The sequence below is a fragment of the Acomys minous genome (genome assembly GCF_964271855.1).
Source record: "Acomys minous genome assembly, chromosome: 4".
NCBI lineage: Eukaryota > Metazoa > Chordata > Mammalia > Rodentia > Muridae > Acomys > Acomys minous.
Window position 1 is genome coordinate 83,176,654 of NC_140486.1, and position 25,652 is coordinate 83,202,305.

Below are 25,652 nucleotides of genomic sequence, written 5' to 3' on the forward strand. Positions count from 1 at the left end.
GGTTTTGTGAATGCATGGTGATTTTCCTCCCAGACATATATATATATTTATAAAGTTGATTTAAGAATAAAAAGGTAAGAATGATGGTATTTGAAATTTAGAAGAAATGTTTTGACACATACATATGCGTCAGTGGTGCAAATCTATAAAGCACTCAGTCACTGCTGTGACTGTGCTGTTTACCCCAACAGTGTTTGTCACTTCGGAGTCCACCGAGGGTGGGAGAAGTCTCTTCCAAGGTGTTAGTGCTATGTAAACTTTGCTTTGTGCTCTGGGTTAAAAAAAAATAACAGTGTGGAAGTTTTTATGTGACACTTAGGCTAATTTTATGTGTGCGGTGTAGCAGATGTTAACACTGTATGAATATTAAGATCTACTCATCGATATTAATTAGAAGTATTCTGTTTGTATAGAGATATGTAGAGTGTAACAAACATATGTAGTGATAGATGAATTATCAAGCCAGAATGACCCTGAATGACCAAGTGTAAATTAACATTTACTAGACATCCCACTCTTGTATAGGGTTGAAAACATTTAACACACACACACACACACACACACACACACACTTGTGCACTACTTCAGTTTGTGTTGAGGGCAGCTTGAGTGTGAGAGCTGTAGCTTTAGTGGATCTCAATTTTGTGGAGGATGGGTATAGGCCTTTCCTTGGAATGGCCATTGGTTTGGTTTTTAGCCAGATGCCCCGGTGGATTTGAGACAGCAGAATAAACACTCATAATAGACCAGGTTTCCAATCGGCCATGGATGTGGAAGCCAAGTTGGCCATAGATTCAGCTTGATTTTTATGAAGAAGCAGAGCACTCACAAGGAGCTGCATTATCCTCAGTCACTCGAGGGGCAGGATATTGCAGTCACCCATCTGGTGATCAGTAGATTGCAATCACCCCTGCAGCAAACAGTATATTGAAGTCACCCCTCTAGTGAACAGTATATTATAGTCACCCTCTAGTGAACAGTATATTGAAGTCACCCCTCTAGTGAACAGTATATTGAAGTCACCCCTCTAGTGAACAGTATATTATAGTCACCCCTCTGGCAAGTCTTCCTGGCAGCTCTTCCCTCCAATTTACACAGATCTGGGACTCAGGCCAGGAGGAACGGGTGCTTTCCAGTTCTGGGAATAGGTCTGGACTACATATATGTGCTAATATCCGGTCTACTTAACCAACAGTTGTAGAGACTGAAGCATGGGTGTCCTCAGTGAAAGGACACATCTAGACCAGACTCAGTAGTGCCACTAGGACTGTAGGATGCCAGCACTGCAAAGTGGCATGGAAGTGTCTTTGAAGTTGTAGAACAGGGGGCTCGGTCTCTCTCTCTCTCTCTCTCTCTCTCTCTCTCTCTCTCTCTCTCTCTCACACACACACACACACACACACACACACCAGTTTGCTTTTGGAAGCTGTGGCACAATGCTGGGACAAAGCAGCGGAAGCTGAGGTCAGTTCACCTTGTTGGGGCCTTTGGTTTCACATCTGCACTCTTATTCTAGCACTTTCTCTAAAGTGCCCTTCGACGATCAACCACATACCAATAATTAGAGCGGTGTAATCAGAAACTTCTGAAAAAGAAACCTCACACAGACAACATCAGATTGCATTTTTTAAAAACACACTCTTGTAATACTAGTAAGGACCTTTCCAGCTTTTGTCTGCTCTGGCCTTTGGAGCATCCTACACCCCTCAAGTTGTTATGAGTGAGTCTCTGGAGATGAAAATACTTTGAGTTACTAGAGGTAAGGCTCCTGCTGTAGTGGCTTCCCCAGGACGTCCAGTGATGTCATATGGCAACCAAAAAGGTTGCATGAACTTAAATTTCAAGGGCTTTTTTTTTTTTTTTGCAGTGCAAGGTCATCAGAGATATTGGAACTCTTCAACAATGCTAGTTTGTTGAAATTTTATTTGAACTGCAGTTAGTTACATGGCAGAGGTGAACCTCGATCTTCTGTCTTTTCTTATTAGATTAATTAACATAGAGGAGAGGAATATAAGCACGAGAGGCAGAGTAGAGAGCGGGGCATCATCAAGCCCTGCTTTCTGTCATCCTGTTGAATGAATCTTTTGTCAGAACGGTGGCAAGCCTTCTCAGGATGCTGAGAACTGAAATTCATAAGGCTTTCAGGATCATATTTTTCCAGTTTAGCCTAGGGTTTTCTATTATTCAGCTCACTGGTGTTGAAGCAGTTTTGTTGACATTTTCTGTAAGTGGATTAGGCTTGCAGTCATTGCCACAGCACACAGATGGCCTTTCAAATGCTGCACCCTTGAAGGAACCCATCACAGGGAATCTTAAGAACTGCAGCAGGTCTGTCACGGAAGATGATGCTCACTATTAACTCCTTTTGCTGACTGAGGACTTCAGTTCACTTGTGCTTTCTCCTGTTCTGAAAGAAATAGCCATTTAAAAAATATCTTTACCACGGAGTGAGAAACCCTTCTGTGTATGATACAATTCTGTAGCCCTGAAGTAACAAGATAGTTAGCTGTTGGGGGTGAAGGAGGGCGTCACATCCTAAGGATCCCCAATAAAGCCTACACATCAGTGCAAGTACATCTCAAACACAGAATGAGTCTTCTCCAGGATGAAGTAGGGTTGTCACCCTGCTTTTATTCTTGGGGACGTCTTCTTCCCAACCTTCCCTGAATCCTTTGTGTCACTGCCAAAACGTCTTTAGCTTTCAAGGTTCACCATTGTCAGAGTTCTGGATCTTCTCAAATCATGTGAGTTGCCGTCTTCAGTGGCCAACTTGCATGGGATATAATTAGGGCTCATTGCTACTTCGAAGAGGGATGGTATGCGAGGATGGAGTGATGGATGAGCACATCAGCGGCATCCTTCCGAGTCGTGCTTGATGCCCATCATGAATCAAATCCCTTAATGATCTCTTCGGAACGGATCCATTAGGGTTTATGATGGCATCCTTTTTAAGATTTATTTTTAATTTACATTCAGAGTTGTTTTATCTTCACGTATGTCTGTGGACCATGAGTATTGGGAATTATAGATGCCAGAAGAGGGTGTTGGACTTCCGGGGGCTAGAGTCAATCACTGGAGTAAAATGTGAGCAATTTCCTTACTTAGGAAGTGGATGGCACTGTCACTGTTGACAGTGAAGCATTCTATCACATACCAAACTAATGAAACAGAGATATAGGGGAAGTCTGCAGAGGTAGATAATCCCACACCTAGAGCAGTGGACTACTAAACAGACAGTTGGCGGTGCCAGCTGTGGTGCCAGATGTGGGCATCCTCCATAGGAGTTGTTGGTCGGGGAGCCTTCAGAGTCCCCCGTACAGTGCAGGCTCTAGTCAAACCTCTTGTTGTCAGCCAGGCTGGAGAATACACCTGATTGCTGAAGACACCACCACACAGCTCACTTGCAGGCTGGACTTGAGCTGTCGTTGTCGGCTCTTCTGATTAACTTTCTTACTTTTTTTTTTTTGAAAAGTAGGAAAACTGTGTATTTTATTTTTTAAATACATTTATTTTATTACACATGTATAAAACAAACTGCATACAGCAGAGAGAACCATGTGACAATCATGGGTTCTATATATGTTAAAATCACACTGGTTTGGCTATTTGCATTTGTTCAGCTTGAAGTAAACATCTTTCCTGTCTTGTTGGGTCTAAATTTCTGAATGAAATTCGATATCTATGTTATTTCAACTCTAATAACTTAACTTCTTTATCTTGATCTAAGAAGATCTTATCCCCTAACCAACTAAACTTGATTGTAAAACTATATTATCTGGCCTTCAGTGCTCCTCAGAGACTTGAGAAGGAATAAAACTTAAATTTCTGAGTGAACCAGCAGTGCAGGTTAGCAGCTTCCAAAATAAACAAATTGACTTAGACGGTTTACTGCCTGAACAGTCACCCAACACTCTCTATAACGTTGGAGCCTCATCTTCAGCTTTCTGGCTTTCTCCTCCAGACTTATTCACAAGGCAGGAACTATTAAGGAATTGCTTACTCTGTCTTGGCAGATTGTGGCTGTCAACTCTGCTTGCATCTAGGCTGCCCATTTTTAGGCAGAATTCTGTTTGTGGCAGGAATGAGGACATTTTGCCCAGTGGCTGGTTTGCCACAGTTGAAGCCATCTCCATAAGGGGGCTCTTTGATGCTCATCATCTTCTTTGAGGTCATCTGGGTGTTTTCAGGAGTTAACTTGTCTTGTTGTCAAAGAAATTTTGGATTACAAAAACATCTTTAAACACCATATTCTGTGAGTCTCTGAGGCTTTTGAAGACGTTATTTAACTATTTTACCTCATATATCGGTAGAGTCATATCTATCTGTTAGACTTAGGATATATATTCTCGCGCTAAAATCTGACAAGTATTTGACATGCCCATGTTTTGTATCAATATACTAAATTCTGTAACAATGACTTAGACATAATCTTCATTATGAGCAACAATTAAGGCTTTGAGTTAAGGAGTAGGTTCAATCATCTACCTTTTGTTCTATCCTCTCTCTATGTTCCTAAATTTCCCTTTCTTTCTTTTCAGCTCCTATATCCTTACCTATATATACAAGATAAAGGAAAAGAGAGATGTCCCTGAGTTTCATCTAGTTTTTTCTCTGTATAAGACCAATAATGACTTATGACCACCTCCCAATAAGCATTTGTAGACCAAGAGAGCAAACAGAAACCTATATGACCCGCCCCCCCTTAGAGGGAATGGGGCATCTTTCTCTTATGGTTTCTTCAGGCTGAATAATACCTTGGTGGGGGCCCAAAAGGATTGGAGAAAATGCCCAAGCAAGCCAGGGATTGCGTTTGTGGTCTAGTTTCTAAATGTTGAGAGATTCCAGGCTTAGTGGGAGATTGAAATGGTGGCCCAAATTGGATCAGAAGTTTTCTACAATGCTGCCCAGGAAGCTGTCCAAATCCGATGGGTAACAACAACAGAGTCATTCAGGAATGGAGCTAGGAGGATGCAGGATGTCAGTGTCCATCATCCTGAGAGGAACGATTCCTGTCAGGTATGATCCAGCATCAGTGTCTGGTTATTTTGTTATGAAAACACAATTTCTCACAAGCATTATACAGTTCTAACATTATAATTGTATGATGTTTGCGGGATGCACAGAACAATTAGAGCTAGTCTTCTGGTCATTGTATGGGTCGACATAAGCCATTCTGCAAATCTTCCTTCATGCTATACTAAGAGCGGCCTCTAATAATAAGTCACAGAAAATCTGTGGCCAACACGAGGCCTCTCTTTGCATTTACATTCATATCTCTGCCTTGTCTCAGAGCTGTTCCCATGTAGTGGGATTAGGAATATAAGTTACCTGCTTGTTCTGCAGTTTGAATTCTTTACATCCCAATTTCTACTGGTTAACTTTCAAAGCGCAAGAAGGTGCGACGTAGGCAGGTGGACAAGAACAGACATCAGTGGTCTCATTCAGTTATAAACTCTGTGAATTATAAAACCAACCTTCCAGTCAAGGCGTACCCATTTATAAAAGAATAGCACAGCTGTTATGGGTACAACCAACTATCCTCTGATGAGGAGTCCTGTGAGTAGTACTGTAGATGCCGTCAACAACCCACGCCCAAGGAGGTCAGAGGCCTAAGTGGGAAGCTTGCGACCATTGTTTAATAAAATCGACATAGCACCAACTTTTCCTCTTGACCGTCTGTGTTTACACCCATAGACAAGAACTACCCTCAACCTTAATCAGAGAATCTTCTCTTTTTAGTGGATGGTAGTGAATATAGAGACTATGGCTAACCAAGATATGGAGAATGGGTGATTGTTGAAGACTTAAGTAAAGTACTCAGAGTTTCAAAGAACATTGTGAAATAGGGGATAGAAGAAAGGTGAGAGCGAGAGTATGGGGATATACCTGTGAAATCCATCACCCGGGCACGACATACCCACGGCAGTCATGGGGTTAGTGCCTGTGAGATGCCATCACCTGGGCATGACATACCACGGCAGTCATGGGGGTAGTGCCTGTGAGATGCCATCACCTGGGTACAACATACCCACTGCTGTCATGGGGGTAGTGCCTGTGAGATGCCATCACCTGGGCACGGCATACCCACTGCAGTCATGGGGGTAGTGCCTGTGAGATGCCATCACCTGGGCATGACATACCCACTGCTGTCATGGGGGTAGTGCCTGTGAGATGCCATCACCTGGGCACGACATACCCACTGCAGTCATGGGGGTAGTGCCTGTGAGATGCCATCACCTGGGCACGACATAACCACTGCTGTCATGGGGGTAGTGCCTGTGAGATGCCATCACCTGGGTACGACATACCCACTGCAGTCATGGGGGTAGTGCCTGTGAGATGCCATCACCTGGGCACGACATACCCACTGCAGTCATGGGGGTAGTGCCTGTGAGATGCCATCACCTGGGTACAACATACCCACTGCTGTCATGGGGGGAGTGCCTGTGAGATGCCATCACCTGGGCACGACATACCCACTGCAGTCATGAACTCAAAGCAGTTGTAGTTACTTGCACTGACTGTGGGTAAGACTGGTCAGCAGCTAGTCGTGGGTGGGGAAAGAGCTCATGTGCTTTGCTATTTTACTTTTACACTGTTGGCTATTGACTCTTGGAGAGGAGAGAAGCCATTGTCTAGTTGTATAGCTGCTGCTGAGCTACCAGGCTCCAATGTATAGCTTCATATCCATGGTCACCCAGGTAGCTCTCAGTTAGCCACAAAATAAAGCAGATAGACAGGAATATGAGAAAGAGGTTTATGGAGAAGGGGAAATAGACAGGGGTAGGAGGGAGATAAAAGAATCTATGTGATGATGAGGGTATTTACATGTATTATATACATGTAAAATTATCAAAGAAAATATTTAATAAAAAATCTAACATATTGATGAGCAATGGAATTATCTTTTTGTTTTATAAAGTGTGTAATTAAAAAGAGATTAAATAATAAATAACAAAGTATGTAGATTACATTTTAGCATAATAGTTTTACAAAGCAATGTTTCATTAATTTGAAGATCAGAGTTCAAAGGAAAAACAGCCAAAGCTAAGCTGGAAATGATAGCGCATATGCTCCACCATGATCGATGTATGGTCAATGTGGATCAATCCAAGGCTCATTGAGCTATAAAAGTCAACCTTCTTCTTGTCACATATTTCGACTTTTTCAGTGACAAGTAAAATGTCCCTAATAATCATTGCCATGTTTCTGAAAAGTAACCTGAACATTGATAACTCAATTAGATGAGAACTTCCATTTTTTTTTGCAATTAAGTTATACTTATTCTAATAACCATTCCTTTGTGCCCTGTTGTTCTTGCAAACATCCTCCTCATTACCTACCCAGTCCAGAGGGCAGCAAACCCGACCACGTTTGAATAGTTTCATACAACATTCCAAATACAGCAACACACTAGGAGTGCGCCATCAAAGAGAAAATATCTATTCTGGTATTAAAGCATTTATACGTGTTGCTTTAGTTTCTCAAATGAAGGATATTGATAAAGATGATTATGACTTATTTTTAATACTAGTTTTTTTATTTTTATAAAGTTCATATAGTTTATAAAAATGTCTTGATTGCATCCATCCACCATTACCTCTCTCCAACTTCCATACTGCCCTACCACCTCCCTCTCAGCCTCATGTCCTCCTTTTTCATATTATTAGCAACCCCTTGAGCACACTTGGCACTGTCCCTGGGCACTGGGTATGGGACCATCCACTGGGACATGTCTCTAAATAGGAGTTGACTTTTTCTCATTCAGGAGCCATCAGAGGCCAATAGCTTCCCTTCTCTTCATGCAGGATTTTGACAGGTGAAATTGTAACCACAGCTGTTGTGGACTGATGTGTGCAGCATCCATGTCATGGTCAGACGTGTGCATCCCACAGCTCTTCTTCCCGTCTGCCCAGTCTCATATTCTTTCTGTCCGTTATTCCACGATGTTGCCTGAGCCTTACATGAGAGATGTTGATACGGATGATGCACTAGCTGTTGGTCACTCAGATAATTTATATTTTGGCCTATTATTAATCTCTGCATTAACTCTGATCCACTACCAAAAGAAACTTTTCTGATCAAAGTTGAGAGCAGCACAAATCTGTCGGCATAAACATAAACAGTTGGAATTCAGTTTGATAGCTTGAGCATTTAGCAAAATAGCAATAGTAGGTTAGTCCACAGGGCTCGTGATCTCCTCAGCCCTGGGCTTCTGCCCAGGTAGATAGAACCAGACATGACATTGCTCCTGTGAAGCCAGCCTTCTATCCAATCAGAAATCAACTTGTTACCCTCATAACTGCTACGCCACTATTGTACAGTGGGCACCTCTTGCAGGCAGGTCAGTGTTATAGCACACAGGCTCCAGCACTTGGTGAGACCACTGCTGTCTTTTCTTTCCCAAGAGAATGCACCTTCTGGCACTATGAGCTGGCTAGCGAGGAGAGAGCTTCCTGATCTGTGGAAATTGGTTTATCCGTGGCCTACATCCAAAGTGAGCAGTGTCTTCAGGAGCATGATGTCACCATCTACTTATGGTGGGCTACTTATTCGACAGTGTCACAGGGCTTCCAGTGTTGTGAAGAGACACCATGGCCATGGCAATGTTACAGCCCAGAGGCTTAGTCCATTTTTGTCATGGTGGTGGCATGCAGGCAGACATGGTGCTGCCGAAGGAGCTGAGAGTTTGACATACAGATCAGCAGACAGCAGGAAGAGGGGAGGAGGGAGAAACTGGGCCTGGCTTAAGCATCTGAGACATCAAAGCCCACCTCCAGTGACACACTTCCTCCAACGAGGCCACGCCCACTCCAACAAGGGCACCCCTCCCAATAGTGCCACTCCCTATGGACCTATGGGGACCATTTTTTATTCAAACCACCACAGCAACCAAGTTCGGGGCCAGTAGCCCCTGTTATTTGGGGGACCTCCAGGTCTTCCCGGACCAATGATTCCAAGGGAGGTATCCCACACCAGGCACAGAAACTTTTATTTACTAGCCCATGTTTTGGGGGAGCAGCATTGTTCACTCATGCAGGGTACTTCTGTTCAAATTCATTTTATAGGCATATTTCTTAACTAGCTTTAAGATTACTGGATTCCCATAAGACTTTATGTGTCCTTAGTTTTGGCTAGCCCACATTCCACCCTCTCCTTTCCCTAATCCCTCTATCCTTACTTAAACCTTTAACTCAAAGAATTCCTTCCATCTCCTGAGGTTTTAAACCTCTTTAAAGTAATATGGAGACTCCCTGACCTATGGTTTCTGAATTAGTAATGGCTATATGAGCCTACCACCAAGCTGCCACACAGTAGGTGGAGTGAACCGTGCTGTCTATGTCACTGTGGTCTCTGTGGGCAGGTTTCCCATCAGTGGAGTCTAGGGGCTGCAGATCCCTAGCATGTGAACTCTCCCATGGAAAAAATATCAAGGGAGCCAGTCGGCCTGCAACTGAATGAATGTTCACTCAGACCTGCACACAGCTTAGAGAAAAGCTTCATCTCTTTGTGTGTGGGACTGTATACATGTGAGGGTCTTTCCATTCCCAGAGTCCCAGTGAGCTGCCTTAAATATTTGTGGTAGTGCTCTGAGACACCCACACATTTCCTTCACGTGTGACAGAGCCACTGTATCTTCCTCCGCTCTCATGAACTAACAGCGCGAGGGAGGTGCCACTTGTAGGAGGGGTGGGTGTGAGAGAGCCGTAGATGCCTTCTGAGAGTGAGTCGGCCAGATCGCAGCCAAAACTATTCGCAGGCATTGGAGAAGACTGCATTTTTTTTTTTTTGGCAAGAGAAATAGGAAAAAGAGAAAGCCCTAAATATCTTCTGATAGATTATGAAAACCTGTGACTAACTGAGGATTTGGTTTTAGAACTCTGGCTTCCCTCATGGGTGTGGCGTCATGCTTAGTATCTCAGTTCTCAAGCCAGATTGGCTACTGTTTAGCGCCCTGAGAGCATTTTTTATTGACTGTAATCAGCTTCTGAATCACAGACCTATGAGAAATGAGTGAGTGAAAGAGTAGGAAGATATCATAAGAACTAATATATTAGAATGATTGGAAATAGCAATGCTGTGAAACAGTAGCCATATTTACAGTTGAAATCCTCTTGGGTATTTCCTGGTTTCTAGGCCAAGTACTTTCATTGCCATTATTGTAGTTCAAGGACTACGGCAAGGGATGTTTAATGTTCGTTTTTAAATACTCTTCAACTGTCTTTAGTTTTTAGCTTCAACTTCTTGTAATGATCAATTGTGAAATTTCATGTTCCCAACTGTTACTTTCTCAGTTTGTTGGAATTACAGTGCAGCCTAATATTCAGGAGATACATAGCCATGGTGGGATGTTCTGATGAGCAGTGTGCGCCTCCCAGGAGTCCTCCTTGCTGTCCCACCAGCATCAGCATGCCGGGATACTCTGTGCTACTCTTACCTTCCCTTGGACTCATTTCCCCCTCTGAGCTGTGGATTCCCACAGGCTTTCTGATAGCAAAGGGGCGGCCCCTTGATGTTTCTTCCAAGTTGAGTATTCTGTGGTCAAATTGTGCATTAGTTGCATGATAACCCCAGATTCATTTTAGTGAACAAGAGGTGCCTCGATGTATAAGCACTAAGGAAATAAAGCCCCCTCTCCATGTTTCACTTTCTCTTCTTCCATCAAGATCCCTGCTTGAGAAGAATGGCATCAAAATGCTCTTTGAAATGCCGTCTTGGAGTGTGCCTTAAATACACACTGTACAAGAGCCTTTTGCCTGATATAGCTTAAGGGAAATGCTACAAAGACAGCGATGTTTGTGACAGCATGAAGAGAGGTGTGGCTAGCTTGTTAGGAGACGTTTCTGAGCACAAAATGAGAAAAACCACTAAAGATAAATGCCAAGATGGAGTCCTTAGTAACGCACATCACCTCTATGATTTTCTAGAATAAGAAACTGAATTTCTCTTCTGGTTCCAGTGTCTTAATTGGGAATATCCAAAGGAGAGAGGAGAAGAACCACAGAACAGAAAGTTACTTTAATACTATCTCCTTTAAACAATTAAACCCAACATCCATCCATCATCTATCTGTCTATCTATCTATCTATCAATCTATCATCTATTCACTCTTTAAAATCTGACCATAGCCGCCTCCCTCCCCTCTTCCCGTGTAATCTCTCTATAGCCTTTTAATTTTCTTCCTTCCTTTGCTAGTAACTTTAACCCTGTGTGTGTTTGTTTGTTTTTCTTCTGCCGCCACCTGCGTCACCAGGAGATGATGTCACTGTATTCTTGCGCACTGGTACAAACTGTTTTTCTCCAATTGGCCATTGTATTCTAGAGAGACTGACTTCTGTTCACCAGAACGGGCACAATCTGGTATTTAGGCCTGGATGCCACCTCTCAGAACTGAGGCCGTGACAGTGGGCTCATTAATATGCACTTAGTAACCTGCTGTAGAAACAGGCATGCGAGTGTGTTTGTTATGCATTTATACCACCACGACTGACTAATAGCTTTGTGTGTTTCGTGGTTTTCGTCTTACAGACACAAAAGATGCTAGTTTACTTATAAGGTGTTTGATGACCATTTCAAAAACTAAGTCTAAAGTAAAGCCAGGAAAATGATTTTAGGCGGAGTCGCATCGTTAGTATAGTTTTCTATTTTTAAGAACGCTGTCGATATGTATGCCTTTCGAAACCGGTTCTTGTAGACGCATCTTAAACATGCTCCTCAAACCTCAATTCCAAGATAGTTGCAAGTTATTTCTGATGGCAGCAGAAAAGCCTAACTGCTTTCCAGGTCATTTTATAACAGTTTATTTGAGACCAGTAAATGATAAACAGACTTCCAACCTGACATTGTAATTATCTTAGCAGATGACAAAGTGGCCCATATTGCAACTGGAAGGCACTCTGACATTCCTCCCCCTGCACGCCTGCACGGGGTGGGGGTGGGGGCAGGAGGGTTCTTACTGTATCCTGTATTCCTGGTCCCACATCCTGTCTCCAGATCCTGTCACTCAGTGACACATGGGAGGCCATTTTCTTCTCTGTCTCTGTGGTTGCCGTGGGTAACACTGAGTAGGTGGCTTCACTGTACTTTGCAGACTGTATGCTTTACTCTCGAAAGAGGCCATATCTTGAAGTGGTGAAGACCACAGACCCTTGAACCAACTGCAGACACACCGCCACGCAACTATGCGACACTGGGAAAAGTGGTCACTCTGGGGCTCTGTTTGATAATGGCTAAACTGAGCCTCATAAAAATACCCATCTCCTGGGATGCTGTGACAACTGAATGAGTGATTATGATTGGAGTAGGACCATTACCTGCACAGAGTAGGCCCTTTATGTGTTGTGATATCTGTGCTTAGTAGTTGTAGTCTATAAATTATAAGTGGCTTCAACTTTCAGGGGCCAGAAGGGCCTTCGTTCATTAGCATGCTGCTGAGAGACTTTTCCAGGAACGCTGTAAATATTCCCCCCCCCCCCCCCCCCCGGGAAGTGCACCTCCAACTGACAGGCCTCAACCTGCAGTCTCTGCTTATTGGTCTTTGAGGATTTTATTCTCATGGTATGTGGGAAGGGACCCTGGGTCTAGAGGGGAAAGTCAAGGCTTTAGTTTATCTCTGTCCCTAGGTGACTGTGACCTTGTGACTGTCAAATAATCTCATCATGCTTACAAGAAAGGTTCACGCATCCAGGCTCTGGGAGTGCTGGTCCATGGCTGAGCTTACTGAAGACAGTCCGTTTAACACAAATCGTAGGCAAAGTGCAGCCACTACTTACTGTGAGGGATTGGAACAAGGACGTAGCCATCACCGCAGCAGGTTAGACTCAGCTACTGACTACATCTTGAGGAAATAAACCTTTTTAGGCATTTTTAGCAGGGTGTCTGTACACACTCTAGGAAAGTGACGTTCATAAAGCTAAAGAAAGGTGGCATTTCATCATGGACTACGTTGTCTAATAGATGATTGTCCCCTCCCTGAGTGAGCCCGTACTTTATAGAATGCTCCCGCGGGCCTCAGAGCCCCTGCATCCTCCCACACCATCCTCCCTCAGCTCTCAGGGTCTCACTGTTGTGAGAACGGGAGGAGGGGGACGTTACTTCCTCTTTTGTCTGTGCACCCCAGAAACACAGCCCACTCCTGCACCCTTCTGTAGTCCTCCGGGCCCTGAGCTAATATCAATGCATGCACTTAAACACCATAATAATAAACTCAAGTAAAATATTAAGACTAGCAGGGAACCATTTTCTGACACATTGATGCAAACGACAGCCCGCAGGTCCCAGTGATCCTCGTGCGCGTGCGCTTTCGGTTTTGACCGATGCTGAAAAGCTCAGAAGGCATGTGAAAAGCTAGCAGTGCACCAGCAGAAGTTTGTGGGGGCTAACCCGATGTATTAAAGCAGTTCAGGGGGCACAAGGCAGGTGCGTTCCACCACCAGACGCTTCGCTTTGTGCTGTTTTCTCTGACGAACCAACTTAGTTTTCAGTTTTACGGAAGACCACCTTTCCTCATTGTCTTCAGACTCTAGACTAGGCCAGAGGTTACAGGACAGAAGAGCCAAGTCCTCCAATAACGCTGGAGGGGGGCGGGGGGGTGAACAACTTTGTGTGCATCCCTGGAAACGTGAGCACCCAGGTCTGGGTCTGTCTCATCCCTTGTCGGCATCTCTCAGGAAACGGAGCACTGGCACTGCCTGAGCCTGGCCCATATAACGCTCTTCTCTGCTGTTTCTGTCCACTGTAGGGACAAGGAGACCTGCTGAAGAACGCCAAGAACGAAGCCGTGGAGAACATGAAGCAGATCCAGCTGGCCTGCTTGTCTTGTGGACTGAGCAAAGGCCCTGGCGGTGGTGCCGAGGCCAAGGGCAAGCGCAGCCTGGAAGCCATAGAGGAGAAGGAAAGCAGCGAGGAGAACGGGAAGCTGTGACCCCGGCAGTGCGCATGCGCCTGTTGAGGACTCTTGTTTCTCCTCGTCCTTGTCTTCCGGTTTTGTTACAGTCTTCAGATGTTCACAGAAATGACGCCCTCTGGGGGTGTTGTACATAAACATATATTTTCACAGTGTCAGTATTTTTCCTGTAGTTAATTTATCTAAGTTAAAACTTAGGAGCAGGGTTTTAAACGCTGAGCTGTATTTGGCTGCCTTTCTGTGTGTGTGTGTGTGTGTGTGTGTGTGTGTGTGTGTGTGTGTGTGTGAGAGAGAGAGAGAGAGAGAGAGAGAGAGAGAGAGAGAGAGAGAGAGAGAGAGAGAGAGAGAGAGAGAGAGAGAGAGAGAGAGAGAGAGAGACTGTTTAAAATATATCATGTCGCATTATTGGTTTTAGTAAGTTATTCCTTTATCCTTTATCTTTATGATCATGTGGGGACAGTTGATAATCTGAATTCCAATGAACATTTATTATAATAACCCATTGCTGTGGCTAATTTTACCTCTCTGCCTTTGTCCTTTAATTTGGAGATCTGAGCACAACTTATTATTGAAGAAAATCAAATTATCAAAGCAAATGTTTTACAGATTACTTATAGATTTAAAAAAATCATCAAATTACAGAATGAAAGTGAGGAGAGAATCTTCTAAAATCAGAATTCTAGAAAGATAAATTAATTTCTTCGTTTAGCAAAGTCTTTAAAATATTCATTAAATAAAATCAAATTTAGGAAGTTTCTGTAGATGTTTATTAAGCATGTGGCCACAGTGACTCAGTAGCCACCAGGCAGTTCTCTGATGCACACTAAATGGACTCTTGATGTGACAGTGACATTCAGTTGTGGAATTCCAAGGTTTGCAGGAAGACCTCATCCTCCTGAGGGAAGAATGGGAGTCATTTTCTCTGTTACCAGCTGTAGGTAGATACAAGTGCTTGGCAAGAATTAGACTTAGTATAGGGTACTAAATTTAAAGACATTGTTAAAATAATATCATATCCTGTTGAGCTGCCATAAACTCTGTAAGTCAGATAACATCTTTATGATGATTTGAGAGCTAGCTAATTAGCATCTATGGGATAATGTTAAAACATACAGTAAAACACAAAAGCAAGTGGCTAATTAGGGAACATTTATAACTATATCTAGATAATTTTACCCTAATGTCTTCATAAACTTCTTAATTGTAATGTTCATTCATTACCACAACAGAACTAAATGTTCTATGGTTGTGAAAGAATATATTTATTTAAAACATTGCTTTTATTTTGAAAAGCTTCTTAATTAATTTGATTAACAAATATGCTAATTTGGGGGCCTATAGAAGATAATTGTTGAAATTTTGCAAATAGCAACATCCTCTATATCTTTTGTGTTAGTTCTGACTCTTCTTCCTACTACTCTGTTTTTGTTGCACATTATGAAAGAGTAAAGATATTGAAAACAGATTTCTTGTTCTCTTGTCTTGAAAAAAAAAAGTTTTAGTTATGTGAAAGTGTTAGAGGGTGCGCTGTTTTTTCACAGACCAGATATTATAAACTCACTCACTGGGCTAAAACCAGGCACTTGCAAGGAGGGGACTGGGTTCATTTGAAGACAAATTTTCAATGACGCAATGACTGCCTGAAGGTGTCTACCTACCCTGTGTTACATTTAACCTTCTGTGAGTGGAATGATAAAGAAGAGCTGCCGTGACTCCTTATGAAGTAAGTGCTGTAGACGGAAACAAGAGCCACTCTCTATCAGCCAGCTGGAAGCTTCTTCCACCTTTTGAATCCATTTGGATCAATCCCTGCCTTAAAGGTGATAAAGGTTGGTGGCAAAAATATAAAGATTATTTGCATTTTCTTTGCTTTGTGGTCTTTAGAAGTGGTCCCTCGTTCATTCCATCCATCCTTAAGTTCCAGGCGTACTCAGCACCTGTGTACATCTTCTGGAGAATATGCTGTGCACTCTGTCTCTTCTGATACTCTTTGGGCACTTTTTTAAAAATCTATTTCCCGAGCATCTCTGCTAGCCAGGAAGTAGGACACAGTTCAGGAAGGAGTTTTCGGGTTGCTGAGAGAATCCCCCTGCGACAGTGCTGCTTTTGGATAGACTAGCAAAAGCAGAGTGACACACAAACTTTGTTTGGTATTCACAACACCACATTTTTCACAGTCTACAAGTGTTTATCTCCATATGGTAGTTGTAAACTACTATACAGAAACCCACTTCTATCCATTACCTTATGGTGATGCAAGACAGTTGTATATTAGTTATTCTATTTTTATATTATGAATGAAATTTGAGGAGGTGATGGTAACTATAACCATTGACATTTATAGATGAGAAATCTTTGTCACTGAAGAACCAAATGGAAAGACTAAATTTAAACTCATATTTGTCTGATATTATGCACAAAAGTATTATTCAGTGATTTTTATTTTAATTTTATTCTCAAAATTTAAATAAATCCAAAACCCTTTTATCAGCATAAAATACGTATTGTCTTTCTTCTAAAAATAAAATGCTAACAATTGATATGAAAGCTCAAAAAAACAGATTAAGTATATAAAATAAAACTAAAACTATCACTTATTAACATTTGAAATATATTCCCTCAGACATTGTATGTAAATGTGCGTGTCATTTTAATAAAATTGGTGCAAAATTGTTTTGCAAAAATGGGTAAGCTATAGTTTTGAGAAATGAAGTTTCATATTCAATTTCTTTCTTTAAAACCTTGGATGTTTTAACAACCCAAGATACCTTCCTCGTCTTAACACACACACACACACACACACACACACACACACACACACACAGCGGGAGAGACACACACACACATAGAGACAGAGAGAGACACACACAGATAGAGAAAGAGAGACAGAGAGTAACAGACAGTGACAGCCAGACACATACACACAGATGCTGTTTGCTGTTGGCTGAAGATACCTCTTTAAAAAGGACACATGCTAACCCACTAGTCAGGGAACCTCTCTACTCATGATGCTATTTCTCATGACAGTGGACATATAATTGGTGATCTTTGGCCCATATAATAATTATATAGATAATATTGAATGTGATATATCAATATATTTAGCTAATATCTTATTGTTACACTTTCTCTATTTTTTAATTTTTTATATGCAACATCGCAATGATAAAAATCTATTGTAAAGGTATGTAACTTTTTCCTTTAGAAGAAATTTCTAGAAGTGGTATGGTTGAGTCTAAGATATTTTCACTTTTGAGATTAAGTTGCCAAATAGTCTTAGGAAAACTTGGCAATTTAAATTTCTACAAGGAATTTATAAGAGTGTTTGTCAATAATATATTGTCTTTTTCTAATTTTACCACTGGAGAAAGTTAGTAATATATGTTTTTTATTATCTATATGGTCTCATCAGAATTAAATACATCCAAAGGGAACCAAGAAGAAATGGAAAGACTCACAGTTGGAAGCAATATACGTCAAAAGAGACATTTGACCCATAGTATGTGAGGAGCTACTACAACTAAACCGAGTGTCAAAACCGGGCAGAACACCTGCATGGTTCTGCCTCAAGATACGCAGATGGGTGTGTGGAGTGCAGTCTACCATCACTAGCCACTCAGGTGAGACAAGACTCCAAACCAACAGGATGGGCTATGGTAAGAGACTAAGTGCCAGACAGCATGTGCAGGACCTGGGGCCTTCCTGTACCACTCCTGAGCAAAGACAACAGGGCAGCTGCCATGGAACACAGCGTGATTGTCCTGTCAAATGTATTGAGTGTATGACCCATTGGTTTATGTGGACAGACATGAAAATCTCTCTACAAAAATGGTACACAAATGTTCATGGCACTGTTACTCCATAATAGTAAAACGGAGCCAGTACAAAGGTATTCATATCAACTGATAAAAGACAAAATCTGGGCCTGGAGAGATGGCTCAGTGGTTAAGGGCACTGCCTGCTCTTCAAAAGGACCTGGGTTCAATTCCCAGCACCCATATGGCAGCTCACAACTGTCTGTAACTCCAAGATCTGACACCCTCACACCAATACACATAAATTAAAATTAAATAAAAAATATTTAAAAAGAAAGAAGTTTTTTTTAAAAAAGACAAAATCCATGCATTCATAAAATGAATTTTAATATACTTTATATTTACTAAAATGTATATTTTAAAGGCTTATTTATTTTATATATTTGAGTGCTCTGTCTGCATGTCCACCTGCATGCCAGAAGAGGGCATCAGGTCACATTATAGATGGTTATGAGCCATCATGTGGGTGCTGAGAATTGGACTCAGGACCTCTGGAGAAGCAACCAGTGCTCTTAACAGCTGAACCATCTCTCTCGCCCTTAAAAAATTAATTGAATTACAATTACATCACTTTCCCCACTTCCTTATTCCAGACTTTTCCAAGTATTGAAAAAGAGGGAAACACTTTCATATACGTGCGAGAAGGAATTTCCACAAGGAAACAGGGTGCTTCAGTTAGCAGGCAAATGAACACATCCCATGCTGATTGTCTGGACACTTCAAGCCCAAAGAAAAGTTCTTATTTTTATTGTAAAACCCAATTCTACAGGTAATTGTAGTAGTTAACGGAGAGGTGACGAGTTAGGGAAGGGTGCTTGGGAGGGGCTGGACGGGGAGAGGGAAGGATGGGGGTGAGGTAACTACAGCGTTCATATACAAGTTCTCAACAATTAACATTATTAAACAAAACAGATCCAGTTCGCATCCTCAGCCTTTCAGTCGCCTGCGTGATGAGGGCGAGGGATAACTCATTTTAATAAGCTGTATAGCAACGGGCATGACCACAGATGCTCAGACACTGCCCTCTGCCGTGCTGGTGCCATGAGCTAGATTTCTCTTGTGTGGGAGGTCATTGGCTTTACAGGAATGTGTAGACCGTACCAGTGGTGACTTACATTGATAAGGATAGCTAGAAATAAATTCTTAGTTACTATATAACATTGAATATATGAAGAAATACGGCATTTAAAGAGATTTCTCGTATCAATCAGTTCAGTCATTAATGTTTGCTATATTGACCTTTAGTTTAGAGTGTTATAATAAATATAAATGATATTTTTAAATAAGAGGAGGGGTGAAGAAAAGTCAGAGCACTCAAGTTATTCTGTGCTTGGACTGTGTGCAATCCATTCTTTGTAGATGACAAAGACACATGTGTATATTGTTTACACAATTTTCATCAGTCACAGACATAGGGGAGGGGAGTATTATGTATGTATTACATAATGTATGTATTACACAAAGCATAGGGCTCAAGCAGTGGTATCGATGTGCTATTATGAAATATGAAATAAAGTTTAAGCTACTTTATGTACTTTTAGTTGGTTATTAATCACATCAGCCAGCTGAATTGTTTATTTTTGTCAGAATAGGGAGATTATGACATCATTTCTCCCTTCCCTTTCCTATCTCCAATCCCCACATATCTTCTTGCTATCTTTCAAATTCATAATCTCTTTTTCATTAATTTTGTTAAACACACACATGCACATGCTTGCACATGCACACACTTATTCCTACATACATAACTACAGCCTGCTCAGTCTGTATCATATTACTGTATGTACGTTACATGCATGGTTTACTGTTGTGCATGTCACATCCTGCTCAGTCTGTATCATATTGCTGTATGTACGTTACATGCATGGCTGACTGTTGTGCGCATCCCTGGGGAAGACTACTTCTGCTCTCAGCACTCATGAGTCACCTTCAGTGTTTTTTTTATTACATTTTTAAAATTAATTTATTCATATTACATCTTGATTGTTAGCCCTTCCCCTGTTTCCTCCCATTCTTCCCTTCCTCCCACTTCCCCCCTTCTCCCCTCCCCTATGTCTGTGATTGAGGGAGACCTCCTCCCCCTATATATGCTTTTAGAATATCGAATCTCTTCGTGGTAACTTGCTATACTTCCTCTGGGTGCCTCCAGGCCTCCCCATCCAGGGGACGTGGTCAGAAAAGGGGCACCAGAGTTCCTGTGAGAGTCAGATCTCACTCTCCAGTCAACAGTAGAGAATATCATGTTCGTCGGCTAGGTCTTGGTAGGGGTTCGAAGTTTACTGCCTATGGGTTTTTTTTTTTTTTTTTATGTAGGATTGAGGCCTCCCACGCTTTCCCCACCCATGTTCCCTTAATGAAATGTGAGGTAAGAGATAACACTGGCTGGGACAAACCAGTGAAACCCAAAGTTAGTTCCTGGAAAAGACCAAAAGAATTACAAGCAGAGGAGAGGAGGAAAGAAAAGGCACAAGTTACTACTGGTGAGTGAGAAAGAGACACAAATTCAGAGTATACTAAAACAGATAAGGCAGCCCTGTGGAAGACTCCGTGCCAAGAAGTTTGGCATCTTCGGTAAAATAGAGTAAATTAAAAGAAACAAAATACCAAATCTGAACAGAGTCTAATTACACATTGCAGGTCTTATACATTTTTAGAAGTACAAATGTAATGAAGAGTGACAGAAAACCCCATCAGTCGTTGCCTGGCAACAGTCAAGCACAGGGAGGGCGCGAGCTCAGCCCCAGGACATGTTAAAGGGTGATCAAGGTGTTTCTAACCTTGGTTGTGGGATAATTCTGTGTGCCATATTTACATTAAAGCTTGAGTTGTATACTTTAAATGTGCATAGGTTATTACAGGGAGTTATACCTCATTAAAGCTCTTTAAATGATAGTAGTGCTATATGTTGATATAAATTTATATTCATAAGTGATCATTCCTTCTCCTTGTGTGTTTGCACTTTCTCTCTGATGCTGGAGATTTGGCCTCTGCATAGTTTGGTTTCCCTTTTAATCTGGGAACAACTGTATATGGATAGCTAGGCCTTTTGAGTCTACATAAGCTGTCTTTTTGGTACTACGGTTTTTATGGTTCGCATCTGTACACATGTGTATGGAGACTCCTGTGCTGTGGCTGTGCTGTTCTTGGGAGCAGCAGTTCGCCGCAGCATCAGCACCATATCTTCTTCCTGTTTCTTTTCTCCACTCATCTTACTTTATTTCATCTTCCTCTATGTCCTAGGAGATTTTCTTATTCTTCTGCTTGAGAGAGAAATTCAATTATGTATGTCATAGATTCTGATTTTAAGTGTTTGATCGTGTTTTTGTTTGACAGGGTGTCTTTTTCTCCCTACTCAGTGTGTTTTACTTTTGAAGTATTTCTGGCAGCATTTTTTTTTTTTAGATTAAGTTTATTTATTTATTCACTCCACATCCAGGTCACAGCTCCCTCCCTACTCTCCTCCTGGCCCCGTTCTCCCACCCTCTTCCCCTTGCCCCCTCTCTTTCTCATCAGAAATGGGGAGCCCCATTCCTCATACCAACTCACCCTGGCACACGAAGTTGCCTCAGGACTAAGCAATCCGATTCCACCCAGGCCAGACAAGGCAGCCCAGCTAGTGGAAAGTGATCCAAAAGCAGACAACATAGTCCATGTCAGAGACAGCCCCCTCTCCACTTGCTAGGGGACCCACATGAAGACCAATCTGCCCATCAGTTACCTATGTGTTGAGGGTCTTGGTTCAGTCAATGTATGCTGTTTGGTTGGTGTTTCAGTCTCCCTAAGCCCCTATGGGCCTAGGTTACTTAACTCTGTTGGTCTTTTTGTGGAGTTCTTGTCCCCTCTGGAACCTTCTATCCTTACTCCACTCTTCCACACTCCTAGAGCTCTGCCTAACATTTGGCTCTGGGTCTCTGTTTCTGTTTTGATCTGCTGCTGCCTGGGGCCTCTCAGGAGACAGTTATGCTAGGCTCCTATCTGCAAGTATAGCAGAGTATCATTAATAGTGTCGTGGGTTGGCTCTCTTCTATGGGGTGGGTCTCAGGTTAGGCCAGTTGTTGGTTGGCCATTCCCTCAATCTCTGCCCCATCTTTATCCCTGCACATATTATAAGCAGGGTAAGTTCTGGCTGCATTTTTAACATTTAACATTTTCTGTCTTTTCCATGCCCAACACTGTATTAAATGCAAAAATTTTATTTCTCAAAACAACCACGGGGCTTCCTATTTTTAATCCTCATTGTAGAAGAGGAAGCTGAGGCTAAAGGAACATTTGGGCGTGTGTTACTATGTAACAAATCACCCTCAACCCCACGCCCTTCTATTGTATTTATAAATGTACTGTAAGATTCATACTTAGGTAGAACCCAGTGGGATCCTCAATCGACTATCCTGACATCATGTGGGTTTATTTGAAGGTTAGAGACCGAAGTCACCCAGAGACCTGTATCACACCCATGGCTGGCAATGGATTCCAGGAGACCCACGACCACATACATCATTTTGATTGACCTGGCTACTCTTTGGCCATGTGGTCCCTTTTCTACCACATTTTATCCATTGAAGTAAAATGAGGTAGACCTCACTCATTTCTTTCTTTTTTTTTAATTTGTTTATTCACTTTACGTCCTGGTTGTAGCCCCACCCCCACCTCGCTCACTCCCACCCTTCTTCCCTTTACCCCTTTCCCTCTCCCCTACTCCTCAGAAAAGGGGAGCACCCCGTTCTCATCCACTCCAGTTCATAGAGTTACACCAGGACTCTGAGCTTGTCCTTTTCCCCTACTCAGCTATTAAAAAAATAAGGGAATCTTGAAATTTGCACACAAATGAACAGAACAAGAAATCATCATCTTGAGTGATGTATCCCAGACCCAGAAAGACGTGCATGGTATATACTCACTTATAAGTGATTATTATCCGTAAAGTACAGGATAACTATACCACAGTCTACAGACCCAAACAAGCCGAAGGGGGCCCAAAGGAGGATGCTTGAATCTCACGCAGAACAAGAAGTACAATAGACATCTGAAGTAGATGGAGGGAGGGACCTGGGTGGGAGATGGTATGGGGAGGAGGATGGGAGTGGGGGTCAGGTGGGGGGAGAGAGGAGGAGGGCAGATGAGAGAGAGCAGAAATAGGAGGCATCTTGGGGACAGGGGAGACTCCTGGGAGTCTATGAGGAGACCCTAAGTGAGACTCCAAGCAAAGAGTGTTAAGGAACATAAAGTCGGCGCCTCCTGTAGCTAGGTGAGACTTCCAGTGGAGGGAGGGGGGCACCAACCTACACATAAAACCTTCTACCCAAAATGTGTCTTGTCTACAAGGGATAAAGATGAAACTGTGATTGAGAGAATGGCAAACCAGTGATTGGCCCAGCTTGAGAGCCACCCCACTGGGGAGGGCCAACCACTAATGATTCTTTACTACGCTTGCAGACAGGAGTCTAGCATTGCTGTCTTCTTAGGGGCTTCATCTGGAAGCTGGTAAAGACAGGTGCAGAGATCCAAGGCCAAGCAGTGGGCCAAGCTCAGGGAGTGCTGTGGAGGAGTGGGAGAAAGGATAGAGGGAGCTGGAGGGGTCAAGGACACCACGAGAAGACCTACAGAGTAATCTAACCTGAGCCCCTGAGGGCTCACAGAGACTGAACCACCAAAGAGTATGCATGGACAGAACCTAGACCTCCTATACATGTGCAGCAAATGTGCAACTTGGTCATCATGTGGGTCCCCTTACAGTAGCAGTAGGGGCTCTCTGAATCTGTTACCTACCACAGGGGAGAGGGGGGTCACTTTCCCCTAGCTGGCCTGCCTGGCCACACTGTGATGGGAAAGGATGTACTTAGTCCTGCAATGACTTGAGAGATCAGGGTGGATTGGTACTATGTGGGGCCCTCCCCTTCTCTGAGAGGAAGGAGAGGGGAGAATAGGAGGAGGAGAGTGAGGGGGATGGGACTGGGAGGAAAGGAGGGAGGGGCGGGGCCTTGGTTCAGGATGTAAAGTAAATAAATAAATAAATGGAGGGAAAAAAATGGATTTTTCCATTTTATTGACTATGAACAAGATGCGATCTAGTATTTTCTTGAATTAGAACCTGACTTTTCTTTTTTTTTCCTCCTTATGTTACAAGGAGAGGCCTTGCATTATGGTGTGTCTCTTAATATTACAATGCAGGTTCACAGGATCCATTCTGATTTCCTTTTCATTTCGCTCTTGTAATGTCTTGTTAAAACCTGTTCGGTGCAGATATATCCTCTGGGGCTGCGACCCACAGTTTAAATATGCATCGTATCTAGTCGCGTTTTTCTGGGATGGTCTCCACTTGCTGTAGGTAGCAGCTTCTCTGATGACGGGTGGTAGCTACACTTATCTGTGGGTGTAAGGATAAGGTTTAGAATGCAGTAAGGGATTGTGCTGTGTAGCAGAGTGGAGGTGGTAGATTCTCTTCTGAGGCCAATGACCTCACCAGCCCTGGGAAGCTGGCTAGGTTTACAGGACTAAGCCTGATTCTCCACTTACGGAGACAGCTGTTGGTTACCAGTATCTTGTGAGTGCCAGATCCAGGGCAATGACCTGAGTCTTGTCTTCAGCCTCTGAGACGCACCAAGGGCTCCCTCAGCAGTCTCTCCGCACTGCTTTGGGTGTTACTTGGATGACTTTAACCATCCATCTGAAAGCAGATGTCCCATGCCTGGTACTGGGACCTTTGTTAGTCTTTGGTTCGTGTAGGGAACATTGTCAGCTCAAGTGGTATAACTTCCTTTAAGATAGGCACAGGAGCTTGTGCATGCTTGCACGTACTTGCGCTTGTGTGCTTGTACACGAGTGTGCTCTGTCTGTCTATCTATCTGTGTATCGGCATCTATGACTCAGGGAACATCTCAGATGAGGGTGCAGGAAGATTGAAAGTCAGAATACCAGGAAGTCTGTGAAAGGTCTCCTAGAGATGGCTGTGTCAATGAGACCAGAATAGTGGAAACACCAATAGATGTGCTGATGTGCAAGGCAAGAAATCATTGGGTCCCACCTCTACACAAAGAATTCCAGGCAACAACGGACTCCTGAGACAGGGAATGTGAGGCTTTCCCAGGGGTGAGACTTTTTATTGGTTGTCCAATACAAAGTGATCAGCCCTGAAACCATACACACAAACAACAAAATGGACTCTAAGGTTGAATTTATATATTTGCATATATGTATATACATGTATATATGTGTATATTAATATCTATAAATGTATATATGCATATAACAATAAATGTGCATGTATATATATATATGAGTATATAACAATAAATTATAGGAGAAGAGTCTATTAATTTGAAAATTGGGCTTATGAGAGGGAACAGAGTGAGGAAGAAGAAGGGGGAAATCAATGTAACTGTTTAAATTTAAAATGTATTAAAATAAAATAAAAAATAACCTAAACCTGCTGTTTCTCAAGAAATTTCATGAGCTTATTCTTGCTAGTTTTGTCCCTCTCCAGCTTGAGTGTTTTGTGAGCTCAGTTTTAAATTTGGTTGAAGAAGTAAATGATCCTGGATAAAGTCTGATGTTACTCATTTGGTGATCGCGTGTTCTCAGGCACAGGAAGTCTCAAGTGATTCTGTTCCTACTAAGGAGACAACTGTGTGCTAATAAAAGGTAATGGGTTATTTGCTTTTTCGGATTTCATCCCTGCATGAGTGATTGCCTGGTGGTTTGTTTTGCAGGGTTCCGATGCTATAAGAAGGGCTTTATGACCTTACTCAGCGATTGGAGAATTCAAGGCATATTTATCTAATGGGTCCTAGAGGTGACGCTCGATAGCTCTGAAACTGGTGGTTGTTAGCAGTGTTTTTTCTACAGCATAAGGAAAGCAAACTAGTCGTTCCAAGCACGCTACAGCTATCATGAGGCTGAAGCTTAAAATTAGGGTGGTTTCAAAGACTATGCCT

At 42.5% G+C, this 25,652-nt stretch overlaps 1 protein-coding gene across 2 annotated transcripts in view; it reads left to right on the top strand.

Moving 5' to 3' along the window:
* Window positions 1-15,371, top strand: part of PLCL1 (phospholipase C like 1 (inactive)) — a 305,342-nt gene extending 289,971 nt beyond the window's left edge. For both annotated transcript variants that reach the window (XM_084779454.1, XM_084779455.1), the window contains exon 6: window positions 13,742-15,371. In XM_084779454.1, coding sequence (XP_084635580.1) covers window positions 13,742-13,924 — 183 coding nt within the window. In that variant the 3' untranslated portion in view covers window positions 13,925-15,371. The remainder of the gene's footprint in view (window positions 1-13,741) is intronic.
* The last annotated feature ends 10,281 nt before the right edge of the window (window positions 15,372-25,652 follow it).